The sequence below is a fragment of the Xyrauchen texanus genome, chromosome 1 (genome assembly GCF_025860055.1).
Source record: "Xyrauchen texanus isolate HMW12.3.18 chromosome 1, RBS_HiC_50CHRs, whole genome shotgun sequence".
In the NCBI taxonomy this organism is placed as follows: Eukaryota; Metazoa; Chordata; class Actinopteri; order Cypriniformes; family Catostomidae; genus Xyrauchen; species Xyrauchen texanus.
In genome coordinates, this window is record NC_068276.1 from 38,051,831 (window position 1) to 38,078,675 (window position 26,845).

At 36.7% G+C, this 26,845-nt stretch overlaps 1 protein-coding gene across 4 annotated transcripts in view; it reads right to left on the minus strand.

The window, feature by feature from the left end:
- Nucleotides 1-3,481: 3,481 nt before the first annotated feature.
- rbm33a (RNA binding motif protein 33a) overlaps nucleotides 3,482-26,845 on the minus strand; it is a 51,592-nt gene continuing 28,228 nt past the window's right edge. Inside the window, exons 11-20 of one of the 4 annotated variants that reach the window (XR_007968513.1) lie at nucleotides 25,847-25,973; nucleotides 24,602-24,942; nucleotides 23,513-23,806; nucleotides 22,973-23,263; nucleotides 20,222-20,821; nucleotides 14,913-15,080; nucleotides 11,237-11,404; nucleotides 8,796-8,884; nucleotides 4,062-8,302; nucleotides 3,486-3,992 (exon numbers count right to left, since the gene is read on the minus strand). Coding sequence is in view for 3 of the 4 variants with exons in the window: in XM_052103195.1 (XP_051959155.1) it covers nucleotides 8,254-8,302; nucleotides 8,796-8,884; nucleotides 11,237-11,404; nucleotides 14,913-15,080; nucleotides 20,222-20,821; nucleotides 22,973-23,263; nucleotides 23,513-23,806; nucleotides 24,602-24,942; nucleotides 25,847-25,973 (2,127 nt within the window). In the remaining variant the exon portion in view is untranslated. Of the gene's footprint in view, nucleotides 8,303-8,795; nucleotides 8,885-11,236; nucleotides 11,405-14,912; nucleotides 15,081-20,221; nucleotides 20,822-22,972; nucleotides 23,264-23,512; nucleotides 23,807-24,601; nucleotides 24,943-25,846; nucleotides 25,974-26,845 lie in introns of all 4 variants that reach the window. The other 3 variants (XM_052103195.1, XM_052103279.1, XM_052103360.1) reach the window with 3 other exon arrangements.

Here is a 26,845-nt window from a genome sequence, read left to right on the forward strand (position 1 = left end):
ACACTTCTTGGAGAGGTATATTTTTAGTCTAAAAAAATCAAGGGACACTTTCAAATGGGGCCAAACATCAGTTTGTAACTGTAATCTAAAAAACAAAAACAAAAAACACATCAAATGTCCTTATCACACAATGACAAGGACATGAACAAGTCAATGACATAAATACCAGGCACAGGAATTTAAGTATTCATTCATACAATTATTTATTCTTCAAGTATGATCAAGGCATATTATTGGTTTTCATTTGACAAGCAAAATAAAGGCTAGAAAACAAACACCATTTCGATTCCACATAATTCAAGGTGCAAGTCTGGAGTAAACATTTCAGACACATCAAAACAATTTCATTAACACAAGACTGAGGGACAACAAAAACAGTGATAAAAACAGTGCAATGCATAAATCACTTCCCCTCATACATTAATTTTCAAGTAATGTGTTATTTTTCATCCAACATGTGTACAATTGGTAAGAGTGTACAGGTCATTCTTGTGGCTTTGTGCAAGTTTGTGAACTTTGGAACTCAGTAGGGAGTGGTCCCAGAGATGCAAAACTTCCACGGACGTGGGCTAATACTGAAAGGAAATCCAGAGGCAAGGTCCCCCTGCTTGGATACAGAAGGATTATGTTCACACAACACATTAAAAGCTTCCCATCAACCCTTATTCCACAATGAAAAGAGCAAAGACACTGTGTGAAAAAGAGAGTGACATAAAGTGAGTTGAAAAAGACAAAGACAAACAGTCAGACAGACAGACAGACAGACAGAAAGAACAGAAGGAATACATCTGGTATCTGGTACCACAAACTGAAGAGCACCTGTTGAAAAATGTACACAAATAAGTGTCATCTGGAGAGAGAGACATGCAACATTATTACCAAAAGGAGGGTTTTTCGTATCATTAATGTATTAGTGTATTATGTCTTTTGATATGCATTACACCCAAACATTCATAGGAATTCAGTTTTTATAGATGATATGCAATGGTTTTCACAAACAATTTCCTTTAATGGAGAGATACTTACAGCCTAATATTTTTGTTTAATTCTTGTTCAAGAAAAGAATTCTCTAGTGTGCAGTTTAATTATGAATGTTTTTTATATTATTTTAATAAATCTCTGATACTATCAGCAAAATACTATCTTCCAATCTCTGATACTATCTGCAAAATACTATCTTCCAATCTCTGATACTATCTGCAAAATACTATCTTCCAATCTCTGATACTATCAGCAAAATACTATCTTCCAATCTCTGATACTATCTGCAAAATACTATCTTCCAATCTCTGATACTATCAGAAAAAATACTATCTTCCGATCTCTGATACTATCAGCAAAATACTATCTTCCGATCTCTGATACTATCAGCAAAATACTATCTTCCAATCTCTGATACTGTCAGCAAAATACTATCTTCCAATCTCTGATACTGTCAGCAAAATACTATCTTCCGATCTCTGATACTATCAGCAAAATACTATCTTCCGATCTCTGATACTATCAGCAAAATACTATCTTCCAATCTCTGATACTATCAGAAAAAATACTATCTTCCAATCTCTGATACTATCAGAAAAAATACTATCTTCCGATCTCTGATACTATCAGCAAAATACTATCTTCCGATCTCTGATACTATCAGCAAAATACTATCTTCCAATCTCTGATACTATCAGAAAAAATACTATCTTCCGATCTCTGATACTATCAGAAAAAATACTATCTTCCGATCTCTGATACTATCAGCAAAATACTATCTTCCGATCTCTGATACTATCAGCAAAATACTATCTTCCAATCTCTGATACTGTCAGCAAAATACTATCTTCCAATCTCTGATACTGTCAGCAAAATACTATCTTCCGATCTCTGATACTATCAGCAAAATACTATCTTCCGATCTCTGATACTATCAGCAAAATACTATCTTCCGATCTCTGATACTATCAGCAAAATACTATCTTCCGATCTCTGATACTATCAGCAAAATACTATCTTCCAATCTCTGATACTATCAGCAAAATACTATCTTCCAATCTCTGATACTATCAGCAAAATACTATCTTCCAATCTCTGATACTATCAGCAAAATACTATCTTCCAATCTCTGATACTATCTGCAAAATACTATCTTCCAATCTCTGATACTATCAGCAAAATACTATCTTCCGATCTCTGATACTATCAGCAAAATACTATCTTCCGATCTCTGATACTATCAGCAAAATACTATCTTCCAATCTCTGATACTGTCAGCAAAATACTATCTTCCAATCTCTGATACTGTCAGCAAAATACTATCTTCCAATCTCTGATACTGTCAGCAAAATACTATCTTCCAATCTCTGATACTGTCAGCAAAATACTATCTTCCAATCTCTGATACTGTCAGCAAAATACTATCTTCCAATCTCTGATACTGTCAGCAAAATACTATCTTCCGATCTCTGATACTATCAGCAAAATACTATCTTCCGATCTCTGATACTATCAGCAAAATACTATCTTCCAATCTCTGATACTGTCAGCAAAATACTATCTTCCAATCTCTGATACTGTCAGCAAAATACTATCTTCCAATCTCTGATACTGTCAGCAAAATACTATCTTCCAATCTCTGATACTGTCAGCAAAATACTATCTTCCAATCTCTGATACTGTCAGCAAAATACTATCTTCCAGTCTCTGATACTATCTGCAAAATACTATCTTCCAATCTCTGATACTGTCAGCAAAATACTATCTTCCAATCTCTGATACTATCAGCAAAATACTATCTTCCGATCTCTGATACTATCAGCAAAATACTATCTTCCGATCTCTGATACTATCAGCAAAATACTATCTTCCGATCTCTGATACTATCAGCAAAATACTATCTTCCGATCTCTGATACTATCAGCAAAATACTATCTTCCGATCTCTGATACTATCAGCAAAATACTATCTTCCGATCTCTGATACTATCAGCAAAATACTATCTTCCGATCTCTGATACTATCAGCAAAATACTATCTTCCGATCTCTGATACTATCAGCAAAATACTATCTTCCGATCTCTGATACTATCAGCAAAATACTATCTTCCGATCTCTGATACTATCAGCAAAATACTATCTTCCAATCTCTGATACTATCAGCAAAATACTATCTTCCGATCTCTGATACTATCAGCAAAATACTATCTTCCGATCTCTGATACTATCAGCAAAATACTATCTTCCGATCTCTGATACTATCAGCAAAATACTATCTTCCGATCTCTGATACTATCAGCAAAATACTATCTTCCGATCTCTGATACTATCAGCAAAATACTATCTTCCGATCTATGATACTATCAGCAAAATACTATCTTCCGATCTCTGATACTATCTGCAAAATACTATCTTCCGATCTCTGATACTATCAGCAAAATACTATCTTCCGATCTCTGATACTATCTGCAAAATACTATCTTCCGATCTCTTGATACTATCAGCAAAATACTATCTTCCGATCTCTGATACTATCAGCAAAATACTATCTTCCGATCTCTGATACTATCAGCAAAATACTATCTTCCGATCTCTGATACTATCAGCAAAATACTATCTTCCGATCTCTGATACTATCAGCAAAATACTATCTTCCGATCTCTGATACTATCAGCAAAATACTATCTTCCAATCTCTGATACTGTCAGCAAAATACTATCTTCCAATCTCTGATACTATCAGCAAAATACTATCTTCCAATCTCTGATACTATCAGCAAAATACTATCTTCCAATCTCTGATACTATCAGCAAAATACTATCTTCCAATCTCTGATACTATCAGCAAAATACTATCTTCCAATCTCTGATACTATCAGCAAAATACTATCTTCCAATCTCTGATACTATCAGCAAAATACTATCTTCCAATCTCTGATACTATCAGCAAAATACTATCTTCCAATCTCTGATACTATCAGCAAAATACTATCTTCCAATCTCTTGATACTACCTGCAAAATACTATCTTCCAATCTCTGATACTATCAGCAAAATACTATCTTCCAATCTCTTGATACTACCTGCAAAATACTATCTTCCAATCTCTGATACTATCAGCACTAGTTCTTCAAGACAGCAAAACAAGACCAGATTCAAAATTAACTTGCCAGTCCGTAGACTTAAGAACATGAAGTTCTAGTGCATTATCCCACCATGTGCCATAGATATCCATGGCACCAGAAACTGTTGTTTGCTAGTCTGAAATAGTCTGTCTATTCTCAAAACATGGTCTCGTCAGGTCATGTCCACTCACACCATGTTATAATGTACATATGCAAGGTTTACCTTTCTCAAATCATGCCACAGGATGACTCCACCACATGTCCAACATAGCTACACAGCTATACAGAATTTCATTACAATTAATTAGAACTTGTGCATGATTCAACCTTACTGTGATAATTATCGTCCAACAAATGGAATGTTGGCACGTTAGCCACAAAATAGTTAACAACTTTTCAGTTACTTTGCAGCACAAATGAAACTATAAAATCAAAGGATTTACAAACAAATAAAGTAATGTTAGTATTAACAATCGACACAGCTAAAATGTCCTTTTGAGAACCAATGCATATTAAATCTTAAAATGAAAAAAGGGCTACAGTACATTTATTTTATGGAAAAACCCTCCTTCCTGTGTTTCTGGAAGCTCTGTCCTGGAATAGAAAGAAGATTGGTTAAATTACATACTGCTGCCAATGGGAAGCTTGTGTTGATGCTAAAAAAACCACACACACAAATATTTGAGTAAAAAAGGCAAAAATGGTTAAGCAAAAGGAGCACCTGAATTTGAAAGTCACCATTTCTTCCCATTTTTATGGGAGAAAATGCTACATTTCTGGTCTTACACTTAGGCTACCATTATATAAATAAACTTTTTTAATTTGAAACAATAGGCTACACTGGTCCTTTAAAAATACTGGCCAATTGCCAATTACAAAAGCAGCAGGATCCATATAAAAAATATTTGAGTGTGCCAGACACTTCATTGACAGACATAAACAAAACTAAATAAAATAAAAAAATAAAAACACAATCAATAAGTCAAAATGTAGCCTATTCTTATCTATATTACATAATACATAATTTTACACCAAACAGGGTGTCTAAAGTATCTGAGCAATAAGTTTTCTAAAAACAATTTAAGAGAACCTCTAAAAACTTAAATTTACATCACTTGAGATATTACTTTGGAAAAATATTTTTTTTTCCCCAACTCTACAGTTTTTTTAAATGCTATATTTACAATGAAGTTACTAGTTAAAAGTTCAATGTGAATCAGTTTTTCTCTTATAAGACAAGCAATTTATAAATGTCACGTCTTATAAGACTTAGAAAAGGTGTCTTAAGAAACATTATTCAGCCTAGCTGAAACTCTTTAAATCCACAAGATTCACTCTCTCTCTCTCTCTCTCTCTCTCTCTCTCTCTCTCTCTCTATATATATAGTAAAAAAAGTAACAAATCCAATAAAATGGATAAACTTGTGCAACTGGGCAAACAAATCAACTGTGCGTTATGCAACTTTCAGCAAAAAAAAAAAAGAAAAAAAGAAAGAAGTTTAGATCCATAAACTTCTTTAACATTATTCACAATCTTACCCGTTGTGTATATTTCTATTATTCCTAGAAACTCAAGACGCAAATAATCAAAATAAACAAAAAGTGCACTGGAATTAACCACGCTATAATAAAAGAGGGTAAGTTAGCAAATTAAAAGTACTTCTTAAAACAAGTGGGTGGTTAAGGGTAGCAGCTTTACAAAATGAACTAAATACACTCAGTGTGGCCAAAACCTTGGGCTATTATGTCTGAGCATAATCACCAAAACCTGACTTGAGATCAGTGGTTGCACCTTACTAAGAACAATATCATTTCCCCAGAAAAATCAATTTCTACAATTGGCAGAATAGAGAGAAACATTTAGGGGGACGAAGAATTAGGAAAAAGAGAATACTATCTTCAGATAATAAAAAGCACTTTTTAAATTGCAAGGAGAATCTTTAAACACAAATGCACATCAGACAACAGTTAAGGGTGATAGAGTTAGTTGGCTTCACATACCCATATTTACATGGTATATACATGACCATCTTTTATTTTTTTCTTTAAAATGTCCTCAAATAATAAGCTTAAAGTATTTCATAAACAAAACTGTTGTAAAATGACCAAGAAATAGTTTTTTTTATAGTTCTATATAAAATCAAACTGAGAAAATATATTTACTTGTCACATACCAAGAGGTATTTTCAAACTACTTTCAAACATGGAAAGATTTCAAGATGAGAAAACAATGGACTTCAAAGGACAGCTTCATACAAATATTTTTTCCCCTTCATATACATAAGAGGCCACTGATAATAGTTGCTCCATAATCCTTTGAAATCGTAGCATGTGCAAATAGCTACAGAAATCCTTATTCTGTCTTGTACTCTTTGAGGTGGCTCTTATGTATTAGAGACTTCTACAAGACACTCCATATAATATAACAAGATCTTGTTTTTGATACACAAGTAACTTATAATGTAAGTGGAGAGATTGAATTTATCATCACACATATGAACATTATAATGAACTACATCGAAGAAAGGTGTGAATGTTTAGGTTAAGCTGTGCAGTTAGACTAAACAAACTAGAATGCTTACACAGTAGGGATGGACTATCAAGAATAATAATAATAATAATAATAATTAATTGAATCATAATTTAAGCTTGGAAATCCAGAGTGAATGCTGATTATTAGTATGATGCAATATGTTAACTGGATACTGACGATTTCTGCATAAAGCATGTGTTCCAAAAATCCATCTTCCAAAAATCTAAGCCTTAGGTAACAAATTTCAAGACTAAGGTTTCTTGAAGGTCACCTGACAGTTGACAATGGGCAATCTCTTTATCTATAATTCAATTAGTGACCCGTAATACCCCCCCTGACAAACTTCAAAACAACAGACCACTTGATTAGAAACAAAAGTTCTAACATACACGCAATATGAATAGCCCAAATAACAAAAAGTCGTTTTTGTAAACAGGACAGTTACATGTAGTGCTAGTGCACTAGATAATCCGGATCATGTAAGCAAACGGAATGACACAATAAAATCCTATGGAATCGTTACATGGGCCATGATTCTATCATTCTCCTTCATGCACAATATGTGCAAAATGTTGAGAAATGAAAAACGAACACTTTAAAAGGGAGTATGGGGCATGAAATGCTTTATGACTGATGCCAGCATTTAATACTTTCTTAGAAGCCATTGTCAACAATTAAAACAATCTAAATATACTATAGCATCTAAACTTAAAATCAAAGAATAAAAGCCATTTACTGACAAATAATTTTGAACACTGAAAAGATCATGTCTCTAGGAAAGAAAGACTCACAAGCCATGCTCTACAGAACAAAAACCAACCTAAAGCAAAACTGGAACAGAAATATAATGGTGAAATGGAAAATGAATAAACTTAGCATTGACGGTCATGGGACAAATGCACAAATATGAGTGGCTTGCAATCTCACAGTGGCTTCTGAAAGTTACGTAACTAATGAAACAGCAACCAAACACGACCCTGAAGTCCCACAACAGGCTCACTTCAATTTCTCTGCAAGGCAAAGCAGTGCTTTTCACAGTGATGTCCAACTGCCACAATCCGAAGAGCTCCACACAGCACACATTTGCATTCAAATGCTGCCCTCTACTGGTGGCACCAACAACTGCAGAACAATACAAAGTGAGGCCACTTTGTCAAATCAATGACTGATGAAAATCCAAAGCAGCAAGAATTCTTAAATCCCTTGACAAAAATAAGCCATTCAAAATTGTTAATGTTTGTCTCACAAGCAACAGGATGGGAGCAACTATTATCAACAGTCACATAAAAAGCCCTGGCTTTATACCTCATGTCTCTTTTCACTTCAAGAGTTTCCCAACTATTTACTACTTTCCCATTACTAATGAAGATACAAAAAGAAGATCGAGACTTCATGTCAAAGTCATTGTCAACACCAGTTCCACTGCTGCCATGTTCAGCAGGACACTGCTAGTGTTTTGGCTCTTTGTTTTTGGTTCTGTCAGGCAAGTGGCTTGAGTTTGACGACATCACTTTCCTCACAGCTTCCTCAGCTTTGGCCTCCTGCTTGTGCATCCATTGTACAGAAAAGCTTCTTGCTCACTTGTCTTTTCTTCTCTTCTGTTGAACTGACTTGTTCCTCAGCCATCAATAATGGATACATCGATGTGAGACAAATCTATCATGTGCCTATGTAATCAAGGAAACATGTGATTGAATGAGACACTCAGCGGTATAAGACAAAGTGAGATGTAACTAATTAAAGTAACACATCTCCATCAGTACATGACAGCTAGGTGTCACAGTAGAGAACTTGTTACAAAGGCATCTGCTGTTTGAATGAGTTTGAATACTTGCTGTTGCTGCATGTTGGTACATATAATTTACCCTTCATCAACAGAACCCATAAGGCACAATTATTCAAATCCGCTTCAGTCAATAACACCAAAGGAAAAGACACCACTACGAAGAACAACATTCATGTAACTTTTGTTATTCTGCTGTAGCTCAAGAGTTTTTTCTTGCTTCCCAGTAGTTCTGCTCCTTATTCTATAAAATAATGGGAAAGCCACAAAAATGCCCCAAATCCGAAGTACTCATAAAATCTGTGAGACTCTATTCATAGTCACGTTTTGGGCAGATAAAAGCATAAAGAATTTTAGAATGAAAGCAAGAAGATTACCTGTGAAAGCTGTGCTGAAAACTCACTGCATGCTGTGGGTTCACAAATTTGGCGATGGCTTTCTGCTGCTCGGGAAACATTGTAAACCTCTAAAAATGCACACAAATAGACATTTATTAGATGTAGATTCTCTTAATTCGGTGTACATTTTCATTAAGGGATGACCTCTGTTACTTAACATTAGAAGAGTGGGTGATACCTAAGCTGCAGAAAAAAGTCAAAAATATTTAAGAGTAGCACTGAATGTATTCACTAGATGGTGCTATTGTAATAATTAAGACACTTCACTACTCAGAGCCCGGTGAGAACTAGTATTTTCATCCATATCACATTTATGCTATTATAATGGTGTTTAAAATAGTTAACTGAGCTGTTAGTTGATAGATACAGTAGTAGTACAAGATATGCTTGAAGAACAGCCAAATACGTCCTACTAGTCACCAAGCGGACACAGAAGGGACCGTATTGTCAATGGGTCTTTAATAAATTTAATTCAAATAATAAAAAGAGGTCTTAGATTAGACAGTGTAAATTTCATCAACAAGTTCTTTAAGGGTTTTTTGATTTTGTCTACGATACCGAAGATGAGAAAGACATCATGGCTATAATTCAAAGAGTTTGATTAGAACATCCTGTTGATTAAAAGATGACACAAAAAAAAAATAATACTGCAAGATATTAACAATGCACTAACATAGTTTTATTTATTTCTTCCTTTTTTTAAAAGAAAGAAAATCTTGTAAGCACTGATTCAAAATGATCCAGTCATAGTATGTTGGGGACTTACTTCCCTGCTTCAGCTGCCAAAGCTGAACACCTTAACAATGAACTTTAATAATGGGTTAATTTACCACACTCAAACACATCTTATATATAAGATAAGATTAATCAGCTTTATCCACAACGTAAATGCAATATTTCACAATTTACCCTGGCAGACAATGTAGCAAATAAACAGTTGAACTTCAACCAAGTTACATCTAGTCGGAATACGTAACTTGCGTTGTGAATGAGCTACATGCAACACATACCTTAACTGTCTAAACATGAGGAATTCACAAGAGACAACTTCTATAAAGTAGCTAATACTTCAGTATATCTGTTATTATATCAGGAACTCTGCTTTTCAGGACAGTTTACTCATGTTTAATTTTACATATTAGACACATTTATCTTTAATACAAATTTAATTCTGAAAAACTTGGGACAGGATGGAAAATGCTATTAATAACAAATTCGATTCACCCTGTGCTATATTGAAAGCACTACAAGAACAATAATTATTTGATATTTTAATATACACTCATTTCATATTTACAGATTATTTACAGTACCACTTTTAAACATCACCATTTCTTCTTATAACACTTAAGTGTTTGGACACTGAAGACACTAGTTTAAGTTTAGCAAGCTGAATTTTCAAAACACTTCTGAATGCGTGTGATCTCTGATCCCTCAGACATCACTGTGAAAAAATCTGTAATAGATGTCATGACATGGTTTTGGTAATGCTTCTGTTAACCTTTGTCAGTCAACATCATTCAACACTGCATCAACAGATGCAAGTTAAGACTTTACTATGCAAAGCAGAAGCTATACATTTCAAATGTTTGGGTAAAAAACCGCCATTGTATTCTTCCGGCCAAAGAGGAAAAGGACCATCCAAGCTGTTATCAGCGTCAGGTCCAAAAGCCAGTGTCTGTCATATGGGGTGTGTCAGTGCCCCCGGCATGGGTAACTTCCACATCTGTGAGGGCACTAAAATTACAGAAAGATATGTACACATTTTGGGGTAACACATACTGCCATCCAAAATGGCATAATACAGCGGAGGCCCTGTACAACTGAAGTGGATGGATGAATGGGGGAAAATTCCCCTTTCTAAACTTAAACTTGTGTCTTCCGTGACCAAATGTTAAAGTGTTTCTAGAAGAAATTGTTACACAGTGTGGTAAAAACACAACCATTCAAACGTTTTTGGACAGTGTTGCAATCATCTGATTTTAAGTCCTTTCATTATAGCACAGGGTCAATAGTATTTACTTATCAGTCCTTTTTATTTTTATTAGCATTTTTCATACTGTTCCAAAATATTTCAGAAGTGGGGTTGTATGTTTGATGTTTAAATAATTGTAAGCAGTTTATATTTAAACAAACATATTTTAATATTCATTTGGTCCATTACAGTTTGATAGGCCCAAATGTTTGGTTAATAAGTTATTTTTGTTTGACAAATATTATACGCCATTTTAGTCAGTAAAATGTACTAAAATTATTGTATATAACGACCAAATTTTAGCTGAATTTAAAGGACATTTTTATCAGAAGACAAATAGTATGACTAAAATAAAAAAACAGTGAAAATTAAAACTGATGTTGGATTTACACACATTATAAATACATTAATGATAGTTGAAAACAGAAGGTTAAGGTGGCCTTACCTCAACAGGACCAATAGAGTTGAGCAAGTTCATGAGCTGTTTGTTGGTGGTGGTGGTAGACAAACCCTCAATGCAGACGGTGCTGCGCTGACCATCCTGAGGTCTTGGGTTCTGTTGCATCATTGCACGCCCCACACCACGGCCTCGTCCTCGACCCCGAACTACCACCTGTGGACATTCATTAATAACAATAATTAAATAAAAATGGAAAGAACAATATATGCTACAACTTGTTTCGTGCACATGCCCTCACTCATACTGTAGATGCATGAACAGACAGTGATTGTCTGTTCATAGACCAAGACCTCTTTTTATTATTTTTATTTTATTAAAAGACCCATTGACAATATGGTCCCCAAAAGAATATAGTGTAAGAGTTAAGGGAGCTTTGACAAATTAGTGAAAAAAAATGGTAAGGGAAACCGAATTAATATTGCAAAAGGAGCAGGAACACCCAAAACGTCCAACTGATAAACAGCTCACAAGTCATGTGCAGCGCAGGGCTTAGCTTCCGGTTTTAACTTTCGACTTAACACTTCCTTCACAACTCTTATTGCTTGAGAGGTGTTGAGTGTAAATGGTTGTGCAAGAAAAGTGGATTCTAAAGGATGACTGTTATACCGTTACACAAGACTCCAGTTTGTTTTTTAGTCAGCAAAGTCTCAGCGCTTCATAGCAGGTACGCTAATGTTTCGCCCTTTTGCACAGGTGTGCTGAGAGGCTGCCATGCCTAGTTATAAGTGTTTGTTGACCGTTACAATTTTATAAATGTTGCCTATGATGCTGAAAAAAAAGTGTATACTGCATTGATCTTATTTGCCTGGAGAGGAAAATATAGAGAGTGAGCAATTTCAGCTGAAGGATAAAAATGTGAAGATACCTGTCATGGCAGGTGGTCTCAGGTATGCGTCAGGTGTTAATACCAGTGCAGACCACGAAGAAAGAATTATAGAGATGCGGGCCTCATATGTGGATTATGCAGTTAGCTTGATTTAACTGACCCTTCGCTAAGCCCCACCTTAACAGCATTTCTAACCAATCCTATCTTAGCAACAGTTGCCGTTCTCTGACAACTGTTTGCTTTTTTCCCCAATGAGAGTCTACAGGAGTAATGGGTGTTTGAGTAGTTTTAAGTGGAATTTTATAGAAACAATCGGCAAAATTTAAAAAGTTGTTGCTGAGTCACTAGTAGTAGTGACAAAAGCTATGGATTAAATTGTGCAAATTAATAAAAATTCATTCATGTATTGATTCAGGTCTTAGTGAAGGCAATAGTGAATAAAGAGTTCACAGCATCACAGTGAGTTTGTTGTGAGATGTTATGAGCAGTTCTGTTCACATACATTAATGTTTTCAAGTGTTTATTCACCATTAAATTACGCTTTTCTCTTTTCAAGTGACTGTGATTATCGTTTACCTCAATTCTGATTCAGAGTTTTCAATAAAATTTTAAAAAGTGTAATTGATCAATTTCTTTCACAAAATAAGTCAGTAAAATATGCTTTAAATTGTCACTCTTTGTTCCAGCCCTCATAAGAATATTATCAATTCCGCTTATGAGAATATTCAGCCAAATCAATGCCGTTCACGGCAATCTCCCATTCATTCCTATGGGAGTTCTGCAAAGCTTGTCAGAGCGAGCAACAATAGCTAAGAGGGCCAAGAGCTAAGTGAAGGGTCAATTTTTGACGATATAACAACTTGGAACTCAGTCCAGATATTGTAATATCTAAATTAGAAAATAATAAGCATGGAGGAGATCTGGAATGGAATATTCTATTGAATGTAAAACAAGGCATTGGGCATCTATCACTCAGTCTAGAAGATTGTTTACAAATGGTACTCATTCAGAACATTGCTATAGACCATTTTCACATTTACATAATATTAAATATTATTCTCACTAAGACCACACACTTTTCATACATTTAACTTAACAGTTCTTAACTTTAATTAAAAACTTTTGTTCAATACATTCAGCTATGAAAATAAATAAAAATGGATATTATTTTTTTCTGAAATAAAATGGATATTTGTAGCCAAGAGGCCAGCTACAGCACTGACAGAGATCCAGCGCTTTTTGTCTGAAATGGGAGAGACTGTCTACAAATCAATTCAGCACTTTAATAATTAAGCCTGTGAAGTGGCTCGAGGGAAGAAGCTTCTGAAAAAAGCCATCATTAAGTCATGCCTGGAGTTTGCTAGAGGCCATGTGACAAAACATGATGAATGAAAATGTTGTGGTCTGTTGAGACTGAAGCTGAGCTCTTTGGCCTTGTACTAAAAGTATACTCGGTAAATAGGAAATATAAGTATTTCATCCATAACAAAGGAACAGCCTTTTTAATAAATGTGTTGACATATTCAACATTTTCCATTCAGGAATATAATATATTCAAATTTGCAGGTGTAGTACAATGCAAAGACATCTAGTCCACCTTTACAAATGAAAGCAAAGCATCAAGAGGGACAAATTGGCTGTCAAACAAAATTAAAACCTATCGAATTCCCAATGCAACAAGCTAGAAATGCTCACACCACTAATCATCAAGCATACAATCTACTTTTGTTCCAAGTAAGACACTAGGTACAATGTCAATGAGTGATTTACAAGGGCATGTGTATATCAGTAAACAGCAGGACGTGTTCGTATGCAAGTTTTCAATATCTGACTCAACATGAGTGCCCAGGCAGATGCAGTAAGACAGGGTGAAAGCGAGAATTGGTGAGTGGTTGTGCAGGAAGGCACTCTGCTGTGACTGACTGACACATGTAAGCACCACATTTGTCCCAAGAGAATGGACTAGTGTACAGAGATGGCAGTGTGTGTAAAGGCCAAGGGATCTTCATCTCTCCTATTTCAGCTCGTCAATATCATCACATCTGGCACTATGTTCCATATCATTACTGCTCCAGCTCTCTTCCAAAACAGTTTCCAGTCCCCTGGGAGAACTGGCACAGCTGAGCCATAGCAGGAAACCAAATCTACCGTCTCTACCAGTGCAGATGTGTGAGGGAGAGAAATGCTTAGAACAGCTCTTTATGATGGGGAAAAACAAATATGATAAGTCAAGAAAAGAGTGAAGATGTGAATTCTATATTCTGGACGGCACTACACAAAACTTTGAGGAATATCTCATATAAATCAGTGGTATCATTGTATGAGGAATTACATTAATATGCAATACCACCCAACAAGAAATTTATAGTCTATAGTCCAAAAAAAAAAAAAACACACACACACACACACAGTACGTTTGCATAAACTTTAAAAAGTTTGATTTCAGTGGGACTAAAACGATATATACATCAAAGGACAGAACGTGACACGCGACATGTATTATACCACTTCCTCACATCGTTCCATCAAATATTCAATTCTGCACTGTCATGTATACTTGGACAGAAAGATGAAGATTGTTGCTCAAATACACAAAAACCTGCAGTGGCTTGATTAGAACTGCACATGTAGATGTAATAACTAGCCTCAATATGGCTTGCTTTACTCTTTAAAGTGCTTCTCGAAACACTGCCAAGTGTATAGCGTTGGTTTACTGCATAGTATCCTAAAGCTATACTTTTGACCAAGTATTGGTCAATGCTTGGTTTCAGCTGTGGAAAAATGGTATTGTGCATCTGTCTGATTAATCTGATTAATCCAGATTCAGTGTCATACCCGGTTTGTTTGGTTTGCCATGCCACGGCCAGCCTGTTGATTTTGTACAGTGCCAGTTGCCATGGTAACTTTCCTGCTGGGACTGAGCCTCTGTTGGGGGGCAGGCCGACCAATTGGCTGCTGAAGTTGCTGCTGAGGTGGGGCACCAGGGTTAGGACCAGCATCTGCCTACAGAATACAGAGAAGACACATCTTATGACCCACACACAGAAAATCACAAACACACTGGGTACACTTGGCAAAGCGGAGTTTGTTGATTACCATCAAATACAAAATAAAATATTACACTCAATCTTGCTGGAATGAGTTCAATTATATCACACAAACTCAAAGTAAAAGAGCTCATATCAAAACTCATGAATTTTACCCAGCTTCAGCATTAATCAAATTCACACAAATTTGTCATTAGCTTTGTACTTGCACAGTGCACCTGTATGTGTAAACAGAAAACAAAAAAAAACATTTAACAAAAGATACAACCAATAAAAATGATGTCATTAGCACAAACAATACCTGTAAATATTAGACACTTCCTGCCCAAGCCAAAAATAGCAAATTCACTTAATGTGTCTCTCATTAAAAAACCTGAAATAATGGTGAATGGTTTCAACTTCATCTGAAAACATCTCCTCATGGCATAATTAATCTCTTTCTAGTGTAAATATCTGAGATGGTACTTGGGGAGGCCAAGGTATTGCTGAATTGATGGAGGGGCTGAAAATTTCATAAAAAAAACTTCAAGGACAACATTAAATGTCACGGATGAGGTCCTGTCTGAGACTGCACAAACTGCTTCTGGCTCTTGCAGGAAATCCTCATAAAATGTGTTTACTCATCTTCTGGAGATCCCTTCAATCTGATGTCTGCTATAGTGGTTTGTATGTATGTATGTATGTATGTATATATATATATATATATATATATGAGACTGTCCTCTTCTATGGTAAGTGTTCTCTTTCAGATCATCTACTGTCATAGAGAAGCAATAATTTGAAGACAATTTTGCTGAGCAAGATGTTCTAAACAGTATTCAGGTGGATAGATATAACACATCTTAGATGTGGCATCTGGTTTAATGGCATAGATGTTTGAAGGTAACAAACTAAGGTTCGTTACTCAGCTGTTATCTGATTGCACAACCGCAGCTCTATTGGCAAGCAAACTTAATTTACCACCGACATTGACATCCTTACTGTTGAGCTCTGCTTTCTAGTGAAAAAAATGTCCCAAAAACGCCTATTGAAGTCTTTTTCAGAGCAGTTTTTTTTCCTGCAAGCAATTTTTTGTTTAATTTCTTTTATGATATGAATGCTTCTATAACTATGCCAACTGTGAATTCAGATAGTTATTGTATTTTCTAACCTAAACGGTTCATTTCCATAAAATGTTTAAATGGTACCATTTTGTTTCATTAATTTCCAGAGATGTACTAATCAGTGTTAAGTAATTACAATGTTGAATTCTTCAGCCACTCCACCATTTCAGCAAATTTAGTAAATTGTGGATAAACCTGGACATATTTTTTATAAATGTAGATTTGTTGTTTGATTTACAGCAGTGCAAAAAAAAAGTCAACCAAAAAAAAAACATAAAAAATCTAGAGATGTGTTCATGTGTGCAAAAGCAGGTAGCGGAGGAAGCTGATTTGCTGCAGCCATAAACATGGAGCAGCAGATATAAGCTTTCCGTTGCATCACCAAACATTAATGAACAGGAAAATATGACAGATATCATGAAAATCAACACAAAAGGCAACTTAGTCAAAGATGTCAAATTCAAGCATGTGATGCATTTTCTTTTTACAATAAAGTAAAAATATGCAGCCTTCTGTTATTTTAAATCGATTCAAACTTGTATTTTTTGAGATCTTATTTATTGATTTGATCTTTTTATTACTTTGGTCCTGGTGGCGTGGCGAGGAGGACAAGAGTTCATGCCATACGTTCATGAATCTATGCCTATCAAGTCTTCTGCATTACAAAATGCTTTTATTTACAGCTTTTATTGCAAATATCAAACTCTTTCAAAAGTTATGTGTTGTAAATTTGTCATGTTATTGAATTTTAATAAAAAAAACATGCTTCTGATACTTCATTAAAAATGTCACCAGAGCATGTAAATATTAGAACTACAGGCCTGACAGGGCCAGCCTGACAAAAATCTTTGCTAAGCCCTGCAAAGTGATAAACATTTGTATATATTCCAAACTTTATTTGAAGATAACATGTATTCAAGTAGGTCAAATACAAATTATACAGCAGTTTGTTTTGGTCCTCTAATCTGATTGATCAAGCAGCATTCCAAGAATGCTGATATAATGTAAAACAGCACTGGGACATTTTGCTGTTTGTATCACTCAGCTTGTATGTTTGCACTGCTTGAATCATGCTGTCAATTAGGGGTGGGCAATATACCGGTAGACATGATGAACCGGTAGAAATTTGGCAACCGGTACACATTCTAGATTATCATCTGTATCGCGGTTAAGCAAAACTGGCACCTCATAGCAAGACATGTGCACCTCATTCTATTCACGTAACACGTACGTGGCGGTACACATTCAGTCTGAGAAATGGAAGAAGGTGGAGCAGCTTCAGTTGAGACTGAGAGAATTAAATAAACAGGGTTCTTTCGGTACTGACAATTGTTCGTCAGCCGCCCAAGTGAAATTTGGTGCCACCGAAGCATATTCAAAGACATAAATCTCACATTCTGAATATGCTTCTCATCAGAAACACGCAGCAGTGTTTCACGCGACTTTCGCAAGTCCAGCTGGCTTCCAGATTGGGTTCCACAGACACTTGCGCTTCTCAACCTGGTTTCTCTCTTTCGTGGCACTTCAAAACTTGCATGACCTATTTGAATTCTTCTGAGTTTTGAGTGTTTTACCTTAAAGCACTATAAAGAAAGTCAAACATCTCAAACGGCAAGAGAGCCTGACATTCTAACCAACACCGATGAGGAAAACAGCTAAAACAATGTGTCATGCGGCAACAATTATGAGTCATCTGTTATATAGATTTTTTTAAACTACATATCATCATCCTTAATAAAATTGATTGAAAAATTATGTTAGATATTAGAAAACAAACCAGCTTTGCTTATAGATATTCAAATATTGTCTAACGAGATTACTTAAACCAATGTGATGAGGAGGAGGGAGTGCCCGGGCTGTGATGGTGCATGGGTGGCGCTGAATCAGCTGAGGAGCAAGATAAAGAAGAGCAAGATAAAGGCCAGTTCGAAAGAGAGAGACGCACGTGGCCGCGTTGTATGAGTGTCTGCGTTTAAGTTTTTTTAAGTTAAGTTTGACAGTAAAGCTTTAGGTTTACTGTTCAGCCAGTTCCTGCCACCTCCTTGCCCATCCTTGAACTGTTAAAACCATTAAGAGCCTAATAAAATAATAAAACTAGTCAACAACTTTACACTGAAATGTGAAATTCAGCATTGTGGTAAGGTGTGGTAAAGTTCCAAATAAAGAGAAAATTATATAAGAGGAAGTAGTTTTCATTTATAAAGTATTTAATTCAATGACTGGATTGCAATATGGTTATTTAATATATAAACCAATTTGTTTTAACTATATTGTGATATATATCGTTATCATGATATAAAATGAGCAATATCGTGATATAAGATTTTGGTCATATCGTCCACACCTATTGTCAACCTGTGTGTTTCTCTGCGAATGGTTGATACTTCTTTGGCTTCTTTCGGAACAATTCTCGTTTTGGTGACAGGCCAGATCTGGTCATATTTTGTTAATCTATCAACAACAACACTTTTGCTCATATGACACAGCTTAATTATGCTTCTTGTAAACACATTCCTTCAGTCAATGACAAAGGCATAATTGCTTACACTGAAAACCTCCATCCCTTTCTCCCCATATTTCCTATTCTAAACAATCTCTCTTCTGTCTGACGCCATCTGAGGTGGTTAAGGAATTAATCCAACTCAATACAAAATCCACACTTTCAGTTTACACCTATCAGATACTCCACTACAATACACCAGTGCAGGGTGACAACACTTGACAAGCATCTCCCCTCCCCCCACCAAATTTGTCACCTCCCTACCCCTGGCTGCTTTTGTACGGTGCAGGTTTTGTATTCCTCCTGATGAAAATTTAATTTGCTCTTATCTGTGCGGCTAAGCTCAGAAAAATACTAATCCGCCCAAACTGACATCTCTCTTTCTTCCCGACTCTCGCAGGTATTATTAGACTGATATCAACATAGACGAGGAAGATTAATTGCAGACATCCCCAGATTGACACCTATTCTAACACACTTCAATGATGAACTGATGGATGGATAAAGCAATAGGCGAGGGGAGGGGGAGAGGACACAGATGAAGAGAGAACGAGAGCAAAGTTAGAAGGCAGAAAAAGAAAGAGATAACATTGTCAGACAGCTAAGGTTGACAGCAGAAGAAGAGAGCACATAGAGGATCAGCATCTCTCGGTCTTACATCTCCTCCCCCTTCTTCCTCTTTGTCAGTCGGAGCCATGGCACTTCAGATAGCTGTGTGTAGCTTTCTATTAACGAAGTTGACACACAGTTATCTTCATTCACAGAAATCCAGCGCTCAAAAGAGATATTTAGCTTTGCTTCAGGCAGGAGAGCGGAAAAGGATGTTCTCTTCATTCAACACTGCATATCATCTCTTAAACCCCATAAATTGTCCTTTGGCCCTGCATTTCTTGGTTGAGATGCATGAAATTCCCTGTCAGATTTGTAAATAATCACATCAAAAACTAGTATTTTTTAATGCTAAATGACTGATGAATCCTTTAGCGTCAATCTCTACCTAAACTTTAGATCTTGCTTGACTGTGCACTTAGAATAGCACCTTGACTTAAAGACACAAACCTTTAGAATGGCAGGATCGGTTGTCACTCAGTGTGGCGCAAATGCCAAATGACTCACTTTAATGACAAGAGGATGGTGCCATTTATAGACTTAAAAGGCAAAAGTGTTACATCGATTAATCAAGGTGTCAAAAATCACAGTAAAGGGACCACTTTATGTATCGATTCTTTCAAAAAGAGAAATTTAATTTATATTTTAAACATCTTTAAACGCTAAAAACTTTGCTGTTTGAAAAAAGAAGACATCTTGACTTTTAGAGTAATTGGAAATCCTTGTCTTTGAGGTTCTTTGACTTATTCTATCAAGAGTTCTGGTGACAACCACTTCAAGAAAATTACCAAAGGACAAAGACAAAAAGAAAGAATAAAAGAATCACTGGCATATGAACTTTAAAGATCATGTCTAAAGTCTTAAACAGCTAACAAATTTACTCACCTCCCCTAAAAGCTTAATCACTCGAACTTTCTGTGGAACCTGTGGTGATTCCACACTGTTTGTACGCTGCATCACTGTTCTCTTTCCCCCCGGTTGAGGTTGACCCAGGCTTTGCCCTACAGTTGGGTTAGTCTGAACATTGCCCTGTCCTTGAGTGTTCTGTGGATTTATGGTCTTCTTCTGCTGTGGCTGCCATTGGCCCTGCTGGCTGACAGGAGGACCAGTTTTCTGTTGCTGCTGTGCCCCAGACCAGCCTGAAGCCAGTGTCTGAGCTTTAGTGTTCTGTAGACGGGCTTTAACATTCTCATGAGGGGTGCTCAGACCTGAAGAAGGGTTCTGGGTTGTACCATTAGAGGACAATAAAGGGAGCTGTTGCGGGGGTTGAGAAGGGCATTGGGCTATGGGGATCTGTGTGGGGTTTTGGGTTTGTGAGGTCTGGTTTTGGCTCTGACCACTGATTCTTTCCATCAGTTCTTTTTTCCGAACACCAGCCTGCTGCTGCCTGCGCATCTCTTTGTGCTTGAGGATCTCTTCTCGCAGACGCTTCTGTTCCTCAATCTTTAGCCGGTACTGACGTGTCTCCTCATCTTCATCTGGGTCCTAAACCAACATGAATACAATTTTCATGAGGAGCAAAACAAGCACTAGAGTTTTTGTTAGATGAAATACAACTATATAAAATTCTAAAAGGACATAGGCAGATAATTTTAAGCAATGTTGTTGGAGCTAGTACTGCTGAATGTAAAAGAATATAAGCAGAGGAACAGTCGGGATAAGGAAAGCTTATTAGTCGCAACGATATCAGTATTACTTTTCAGCCGGGGCTTTTTAAAAATGGGGAAGCACTGACTATTGTATATGGTATCTAATGTTGCTCCCAAAAGCTGCTCAAACTACTTAAACAGTAAAACAAAAATTACAAAATACTGTAATACTTTCTTAAAGGTGGACTACCTTTAACACACCCCTCCCTTCAGGACTCCTTCAGAAGCTCTGCCCCCCAAATTCAAGCATGCACAATAGTGTTGTGTGCATCAGTCCGATACACTTTGTTTATTTTTCCATTTACAGAGCCAAGGCTGTGTACAAACACCTGAATTTATCAGCGTGCACACACAGTATGGACAGCTAGCAGGCTGTGAAGTGTTATGTGGAATTTGACAAAAAAAAGCATTGGATTAAAATTGCTTACTCCACCTTTAAAGGTCAAAACCATTTTTACAATAAAATAGGCAAAATATCTAATTATTAAAGCTGAAATAAATGGTTTCATTACATTGCAGGTGTATCTACGACCCACTGAACACCTTTTGCTTGATAACTCTTCTTTTACATTTCCTAAGCTGTCAATCATGTACATTACTGTTTCAATTATTGTACTTTTATTGCAAAGTCCCAGCCATTAGAGCTCATTCGCTTATTCATTTCTTATGAAATTTTAGTGGAAGCCATGCTTCTCGTGTAGTCTTAATTCAATCTCCATTGCGCTAAATGCTAAAACATGTAATAGAAATATCTACATCTACTACAGTCTTCAAAGTTTCCATGCGATTGTCAGGGACTTTGAACCATTAAGTTAAGAAACACAAACCAAAAATATAAAAAAATACCAACCATGTTTGACTACCAAAGACCTGAAGGTGATTTCAGAAGGTGTTACTTGTCAACTTTGAAAACCGAAACATTTTTTATGTGTGAATAAATCCTAAATTATGTCTTCATTTCAGAAAATAAATGTAACAAATTTGTGTGCAGTCGTGGCACTGACAAAAATCATGTCGCATTCAGTGATAACTGCTAGTTAGGGGTGGGCGATATACCAGTAGACCGGATAAACTGGTAGAAATTAGGCAACTGATATACATTTTGGATTATCGTCTGTATCATGTTAACATAATCGCCACCACATGGCAAAAAATGTGAATCTTGTTCTATTCACATTACATGTACTCTGTACACATGGAGGAGGAGGGCAGAGAGTCTTCACGTGAGACTAAGAGAATTGAAGAAACCGGGTTTTTCAGATACTGACAATTTTTCGACAGCTTCTCATCTGACACACGCAGCTGTGCTATCTCTGAAGCATGAAAGTGCGCACAAGTCCAGTAGGCTTCCTGGTTGTCCTAGACAGGAGAACGCAGACCGGGATCACTTTGAGTTTTGAGTTTCAGCTTAAAATGGTATGGAGTAAATCTAACATCTCAAATATCCGCTACAAAGATAACTAAAATAATTTGGAGCCAAATTAAGTGTTTTTTTTTGTTTTTACTTATGGATTATTTTCTTTGTTGCTTTGTCAACAGATGATGTTGAGTTTTTGAGGAAATATAATAATAATACATTTAGCATTGTGGTAAGGATGATTTAAAAAAAAATATATTGTTTTGTTTTATTTAATATGACTATGTTTTTCAAGATCCAAATAAAGAGAACATTTAATAAAAATAGTTTTCATTTATAAAGTATATAATTATTATTTTAAAATAGACATTACAATATGATTTTTTTCAAAAATGAAACTATATCATGATATATATCGTTATTGTGCTATAAAATTAGTCATATTGTGATATAAGATTTTTGTCATTACGCCCACCCCTACTGCTAATTAAGCACCTAATTCTACAACAGTTTTAAATAAGAGCTTAAAGAAACAATAATTTAACACAATGTTTAGAAAAGTCCATGGGTGGATGAAATGATGAATGTTATAATGAGGGGTGTGTTTACAGTCATCCGATGCAGTACTACCTCTGGAGTGGTGCTTGACTGTGCAGCTGGCTGCTCTTTCTTCATTTGAGGTGCACTGGGCTGCTGCAGTACTTTGGCAGCACCCTGCCTTTGTGCCACAGGTCCTCCTCTTCCTGCAGGTACAGCACGAACAGGTTGTCCTGGCCTAACATTCTGTGTTGCCCTGGTAACTTGCTTTGCTTGTTCACTAGGCACTGACAAGTTGACATTATTGTTGCCAGTAGCAATGGGCAGCTCACGAAGGTTGCTGTTGCGCTGAGGTGGGATCTTCTGCAGGGGAGAAGGAGATATCTGAAGAAGAGGAGGGCAGAAGAATGCATTACCATTTGTAGGAACCATTTCCATTACTGAAAATTACTCCACTGAAATGCACTTTTTGCAACACCAGACCCATTTAAACTCAAAGGTGTCAGAGAACATAGACTGCTGTCAAAATACCAAATGACCCCTGAGATACCATGAGGCTTGCAATACCTCCAAAACTACTGTAAATGCAATCCACCACATATCTTTGTACTTCGACACATTTGGAAGACTTACCATTCTGGGTCTGGGAGGGTTGTTTCGCTGCTGGATTCCCTGTGGGCGGGGCTGCATTGGTCTATGCCCACTTTGAACAGGTTGGCAGAAATGAGGCTGGGAGAGGTGCACAGTGGGATGTTGGTCCCTTGGGTGGTGTTGGTAGAGCTGTTGGTGTTGGGGCAGTGGCTGGGAGTGAGGCAGGCCCTGGGGGAGCAAGTCCTGTCTGTGTTGCTGGTGCTGCTGCTGGTTTAAGTGCTGATGGGATAGTGGAGAATCATGGTGCAGGGGCTGAGAGTGCTGCTGCATTAGACCCTTTGTAAACAATGAAACAAAGTCATCTTTCACATACAACAATACATACAACTACACATTCAATTGTGCAGGAAATAAATGTATCAAAGTTGCAACCTTAAAACGTGTTTTATCAATGAACCAGATAAATAAGCCAACCACAATTGATAATGGGCTTACCCTGGAAATCATCCCTTGTGCAACAGAACAAAACTCACTAGATTTGACCAAAAATGAATGATCTTCCAAACAAATAGTTTGGTGATCCTTGTCATTATTAGCTGAACTTCTTGTTTACTTCATAGCTTTAAAAAAAAAACTATTTGTGTTTGAAGACATCAATTTATCACAATTAAGTATTTTTATCAAAGTGACCCAGTGACCTCAACTAACCTCAAATATCCAATGGTGCTAACACAAGAGGGCAGTCTTGTCTGCTGCTTGGATTGAATAAATTGAGGGTCCTCTCGCACACCCAATCACTATACCATACTGGTATTTCTAAATAATTTCTATGTACCCATGCATAGATAATTTATGTCAGGTTTTAATCAGAACAAAAACACAATATGTCTTTATTCCCCATACCACTGACAGCATTCCTGAACCTAAATTTCAGGCCTGTGATTTTATCCATATCACAATAACAAAACAAATGGGAAAATAGAAAATAATTATTTATTCAGCACTACTACAGACCCTTGTGCCAACAAAATAGAACAATTTATTTCATGCTGGTTCCATGCCAGGCTGTAAATACAGATACAATGTCAATCACCCAGCAATGCCATGCAGATTCTGGAAAAACCAACTTACTCTCTGCCGTACCTGCATACCAAACGGCATGTTCTGAGGGCTAAAGGGGGGTCCCTGCTGCTGGGGAGAGAAGGGTTGTCTGTGACCCACAAAGCCACGTGGTCCAGGGGCGCCTGCATGCTGTGGGGCCAGACTCTGACGTGGGGACTCTCTCTGGAAAACACCACCTCCCTGAGGCCCTTGGCTTTGCCCAAGTCCTAGAGGACCAAATAAAGAACCTCCAAGCCCCCCTTGTGGGGGGAAAGGCAGAGGGCCTTGTCCCGACATCGGAAGAACATTGTTATTCATGAGGGGGGGAGGGCCAGCCTGATCAAACTGGTGCTGGCCGGGAAAACGAGGTTCTAAAAAGAAGAACAGAAGGGGAGATACAGTGTGAATGAGAAGCCGGGAACCTACAGCGTCACTTCTAAAGGCAGTGTTGATGTCACTGGCTGCAGTTGCTAGACAAACTTGCCCTACACTGTAGCTTGGAAATCTTATATGCATCTGTGTTCATTCAAATATGGTGGTTTAAGATGCACCATGTCAGGTTTGACGTCATTGACATCATGACATCAATGCAACTTGCTACTGACGTCAAACCTGAGCTTGACAGCCATGCTCACTTCACTGTCATTGTATGGAAAAGAGCTGCAAAATATATTTTTTTCTTTTGTGTTCTATGGAAGGAATATCAGCAGAGGGTTTGAAACGACATGAGGCTGTGCTATAATGACAGAATTTTCATTTTTGGGTGTGCTATTACTTTAATAAAACAGTGTACAAAGACATAAGGTACTCGCTGGAATTTTTGATTATGTTGCACTTGTCAATATGGCAGTCATGTTGGACTTACACTGAGGAGTGGATGCAGAATCACTTACACAAACAATAATATTTACCAATGCCTATTGTAGAAATGCTCTATTCAACAGGGTCCAAAAGGGGGTTACCAAGATAATGGGAGTAATTATTTGGTTGGTTATGTGAAGGCCTGCTCTATGTGAAAACAACTTAAATGATTTTAAAACACCTTTCACTGGGTTACTGATATGTCATTTAATGATATTCTACACAAAAAATGTTTTTTTTTTTTTAAAGTACTATTTATTTCTCAGTGTTAAAATATTTTATGAAAAAAAAAAAGACTGAGCGCAACTTTTAAGTTACTATTGATGTGCTGGAACACAATCTCTGCAAATCTATCCACTGTGATTATTTTCTATGGTTAGATTAGCAACAAAACTTCAAATGATTTCACTTTACCACCAGTGAAGAAGTGTTCTCGATCCTGATGAGAAGGTAGTGATCCTCTCCATTGCTCCTGGGGGAGCAGGGGCCGCTGAGGTGGTCCAAAATTCCCTTGGAGATGCCGCTGAAAATCAGGAGGAGCCTGTAGGAGGACAGAAAAAAGTACTGAAAACAGACAAAAATCACTGACTTCAGAGAAAAGACAATGACTGTGCAAGAAAACTAATATACATTTTGTTGAAGCACAATTTCAGAAGACAAAAGCTTATTTTGGCAGCTTATCTTCATGTCAAAATGTAAATTCTCATATTAAGATCATACATATCAGCTTATACAATTGCAAAATCTTTTAGCCAGAAAGAAAACAATTTGCATATGTCCTTGATTTTGACTTCTGATTTTGGTTTATCTGTTCTCCGTGCTTACCCAACCCATTGCTCATAAAACTTAAAATCCCTACTCTACCTTTCCAGAGACAAAAAGATAACGATCCTCACTAATCCTGAAGCTGAATACGAATCCCCCTCTCCTTTATTCTTTTAAAATATCCTTAGCTCTCAAGAAATTAGCCTTCGTTCAAAGGGACACAACTCTAGCAAATTGTGATGCTTAGCAGCTCTTTACTCATTATAAATGACTTGAGATACAATCAAACTTTTAATCCACGTTTTCAACTATGATCTTCAGACGGCCAATAAGTGTCACCAAGGCCAGCCAAGTTGCTTAACAGAAAGACAATCAGCCAGCTTATTTTAGCAAAGGACAGGAGGGAGCCAGAGAGAATCACATTGTTACTGTGGACTTCATTGCTCTATTCAAAAGGTCAGCTCCTATAACACAATGAGAGCTTAAGTACTTCACAATACCTTAGCTAGTTTGCATTTGTTTGATAAAAGATGTATGTCCTTACGTGGGGCTAATCTTCCATAAATACCCATGGATTTGTTGAATATGTAACTGGTTATGAATGGCCCAGAAGATATAGAGGGAGTGGAAAAGACAAATGCTAAACCC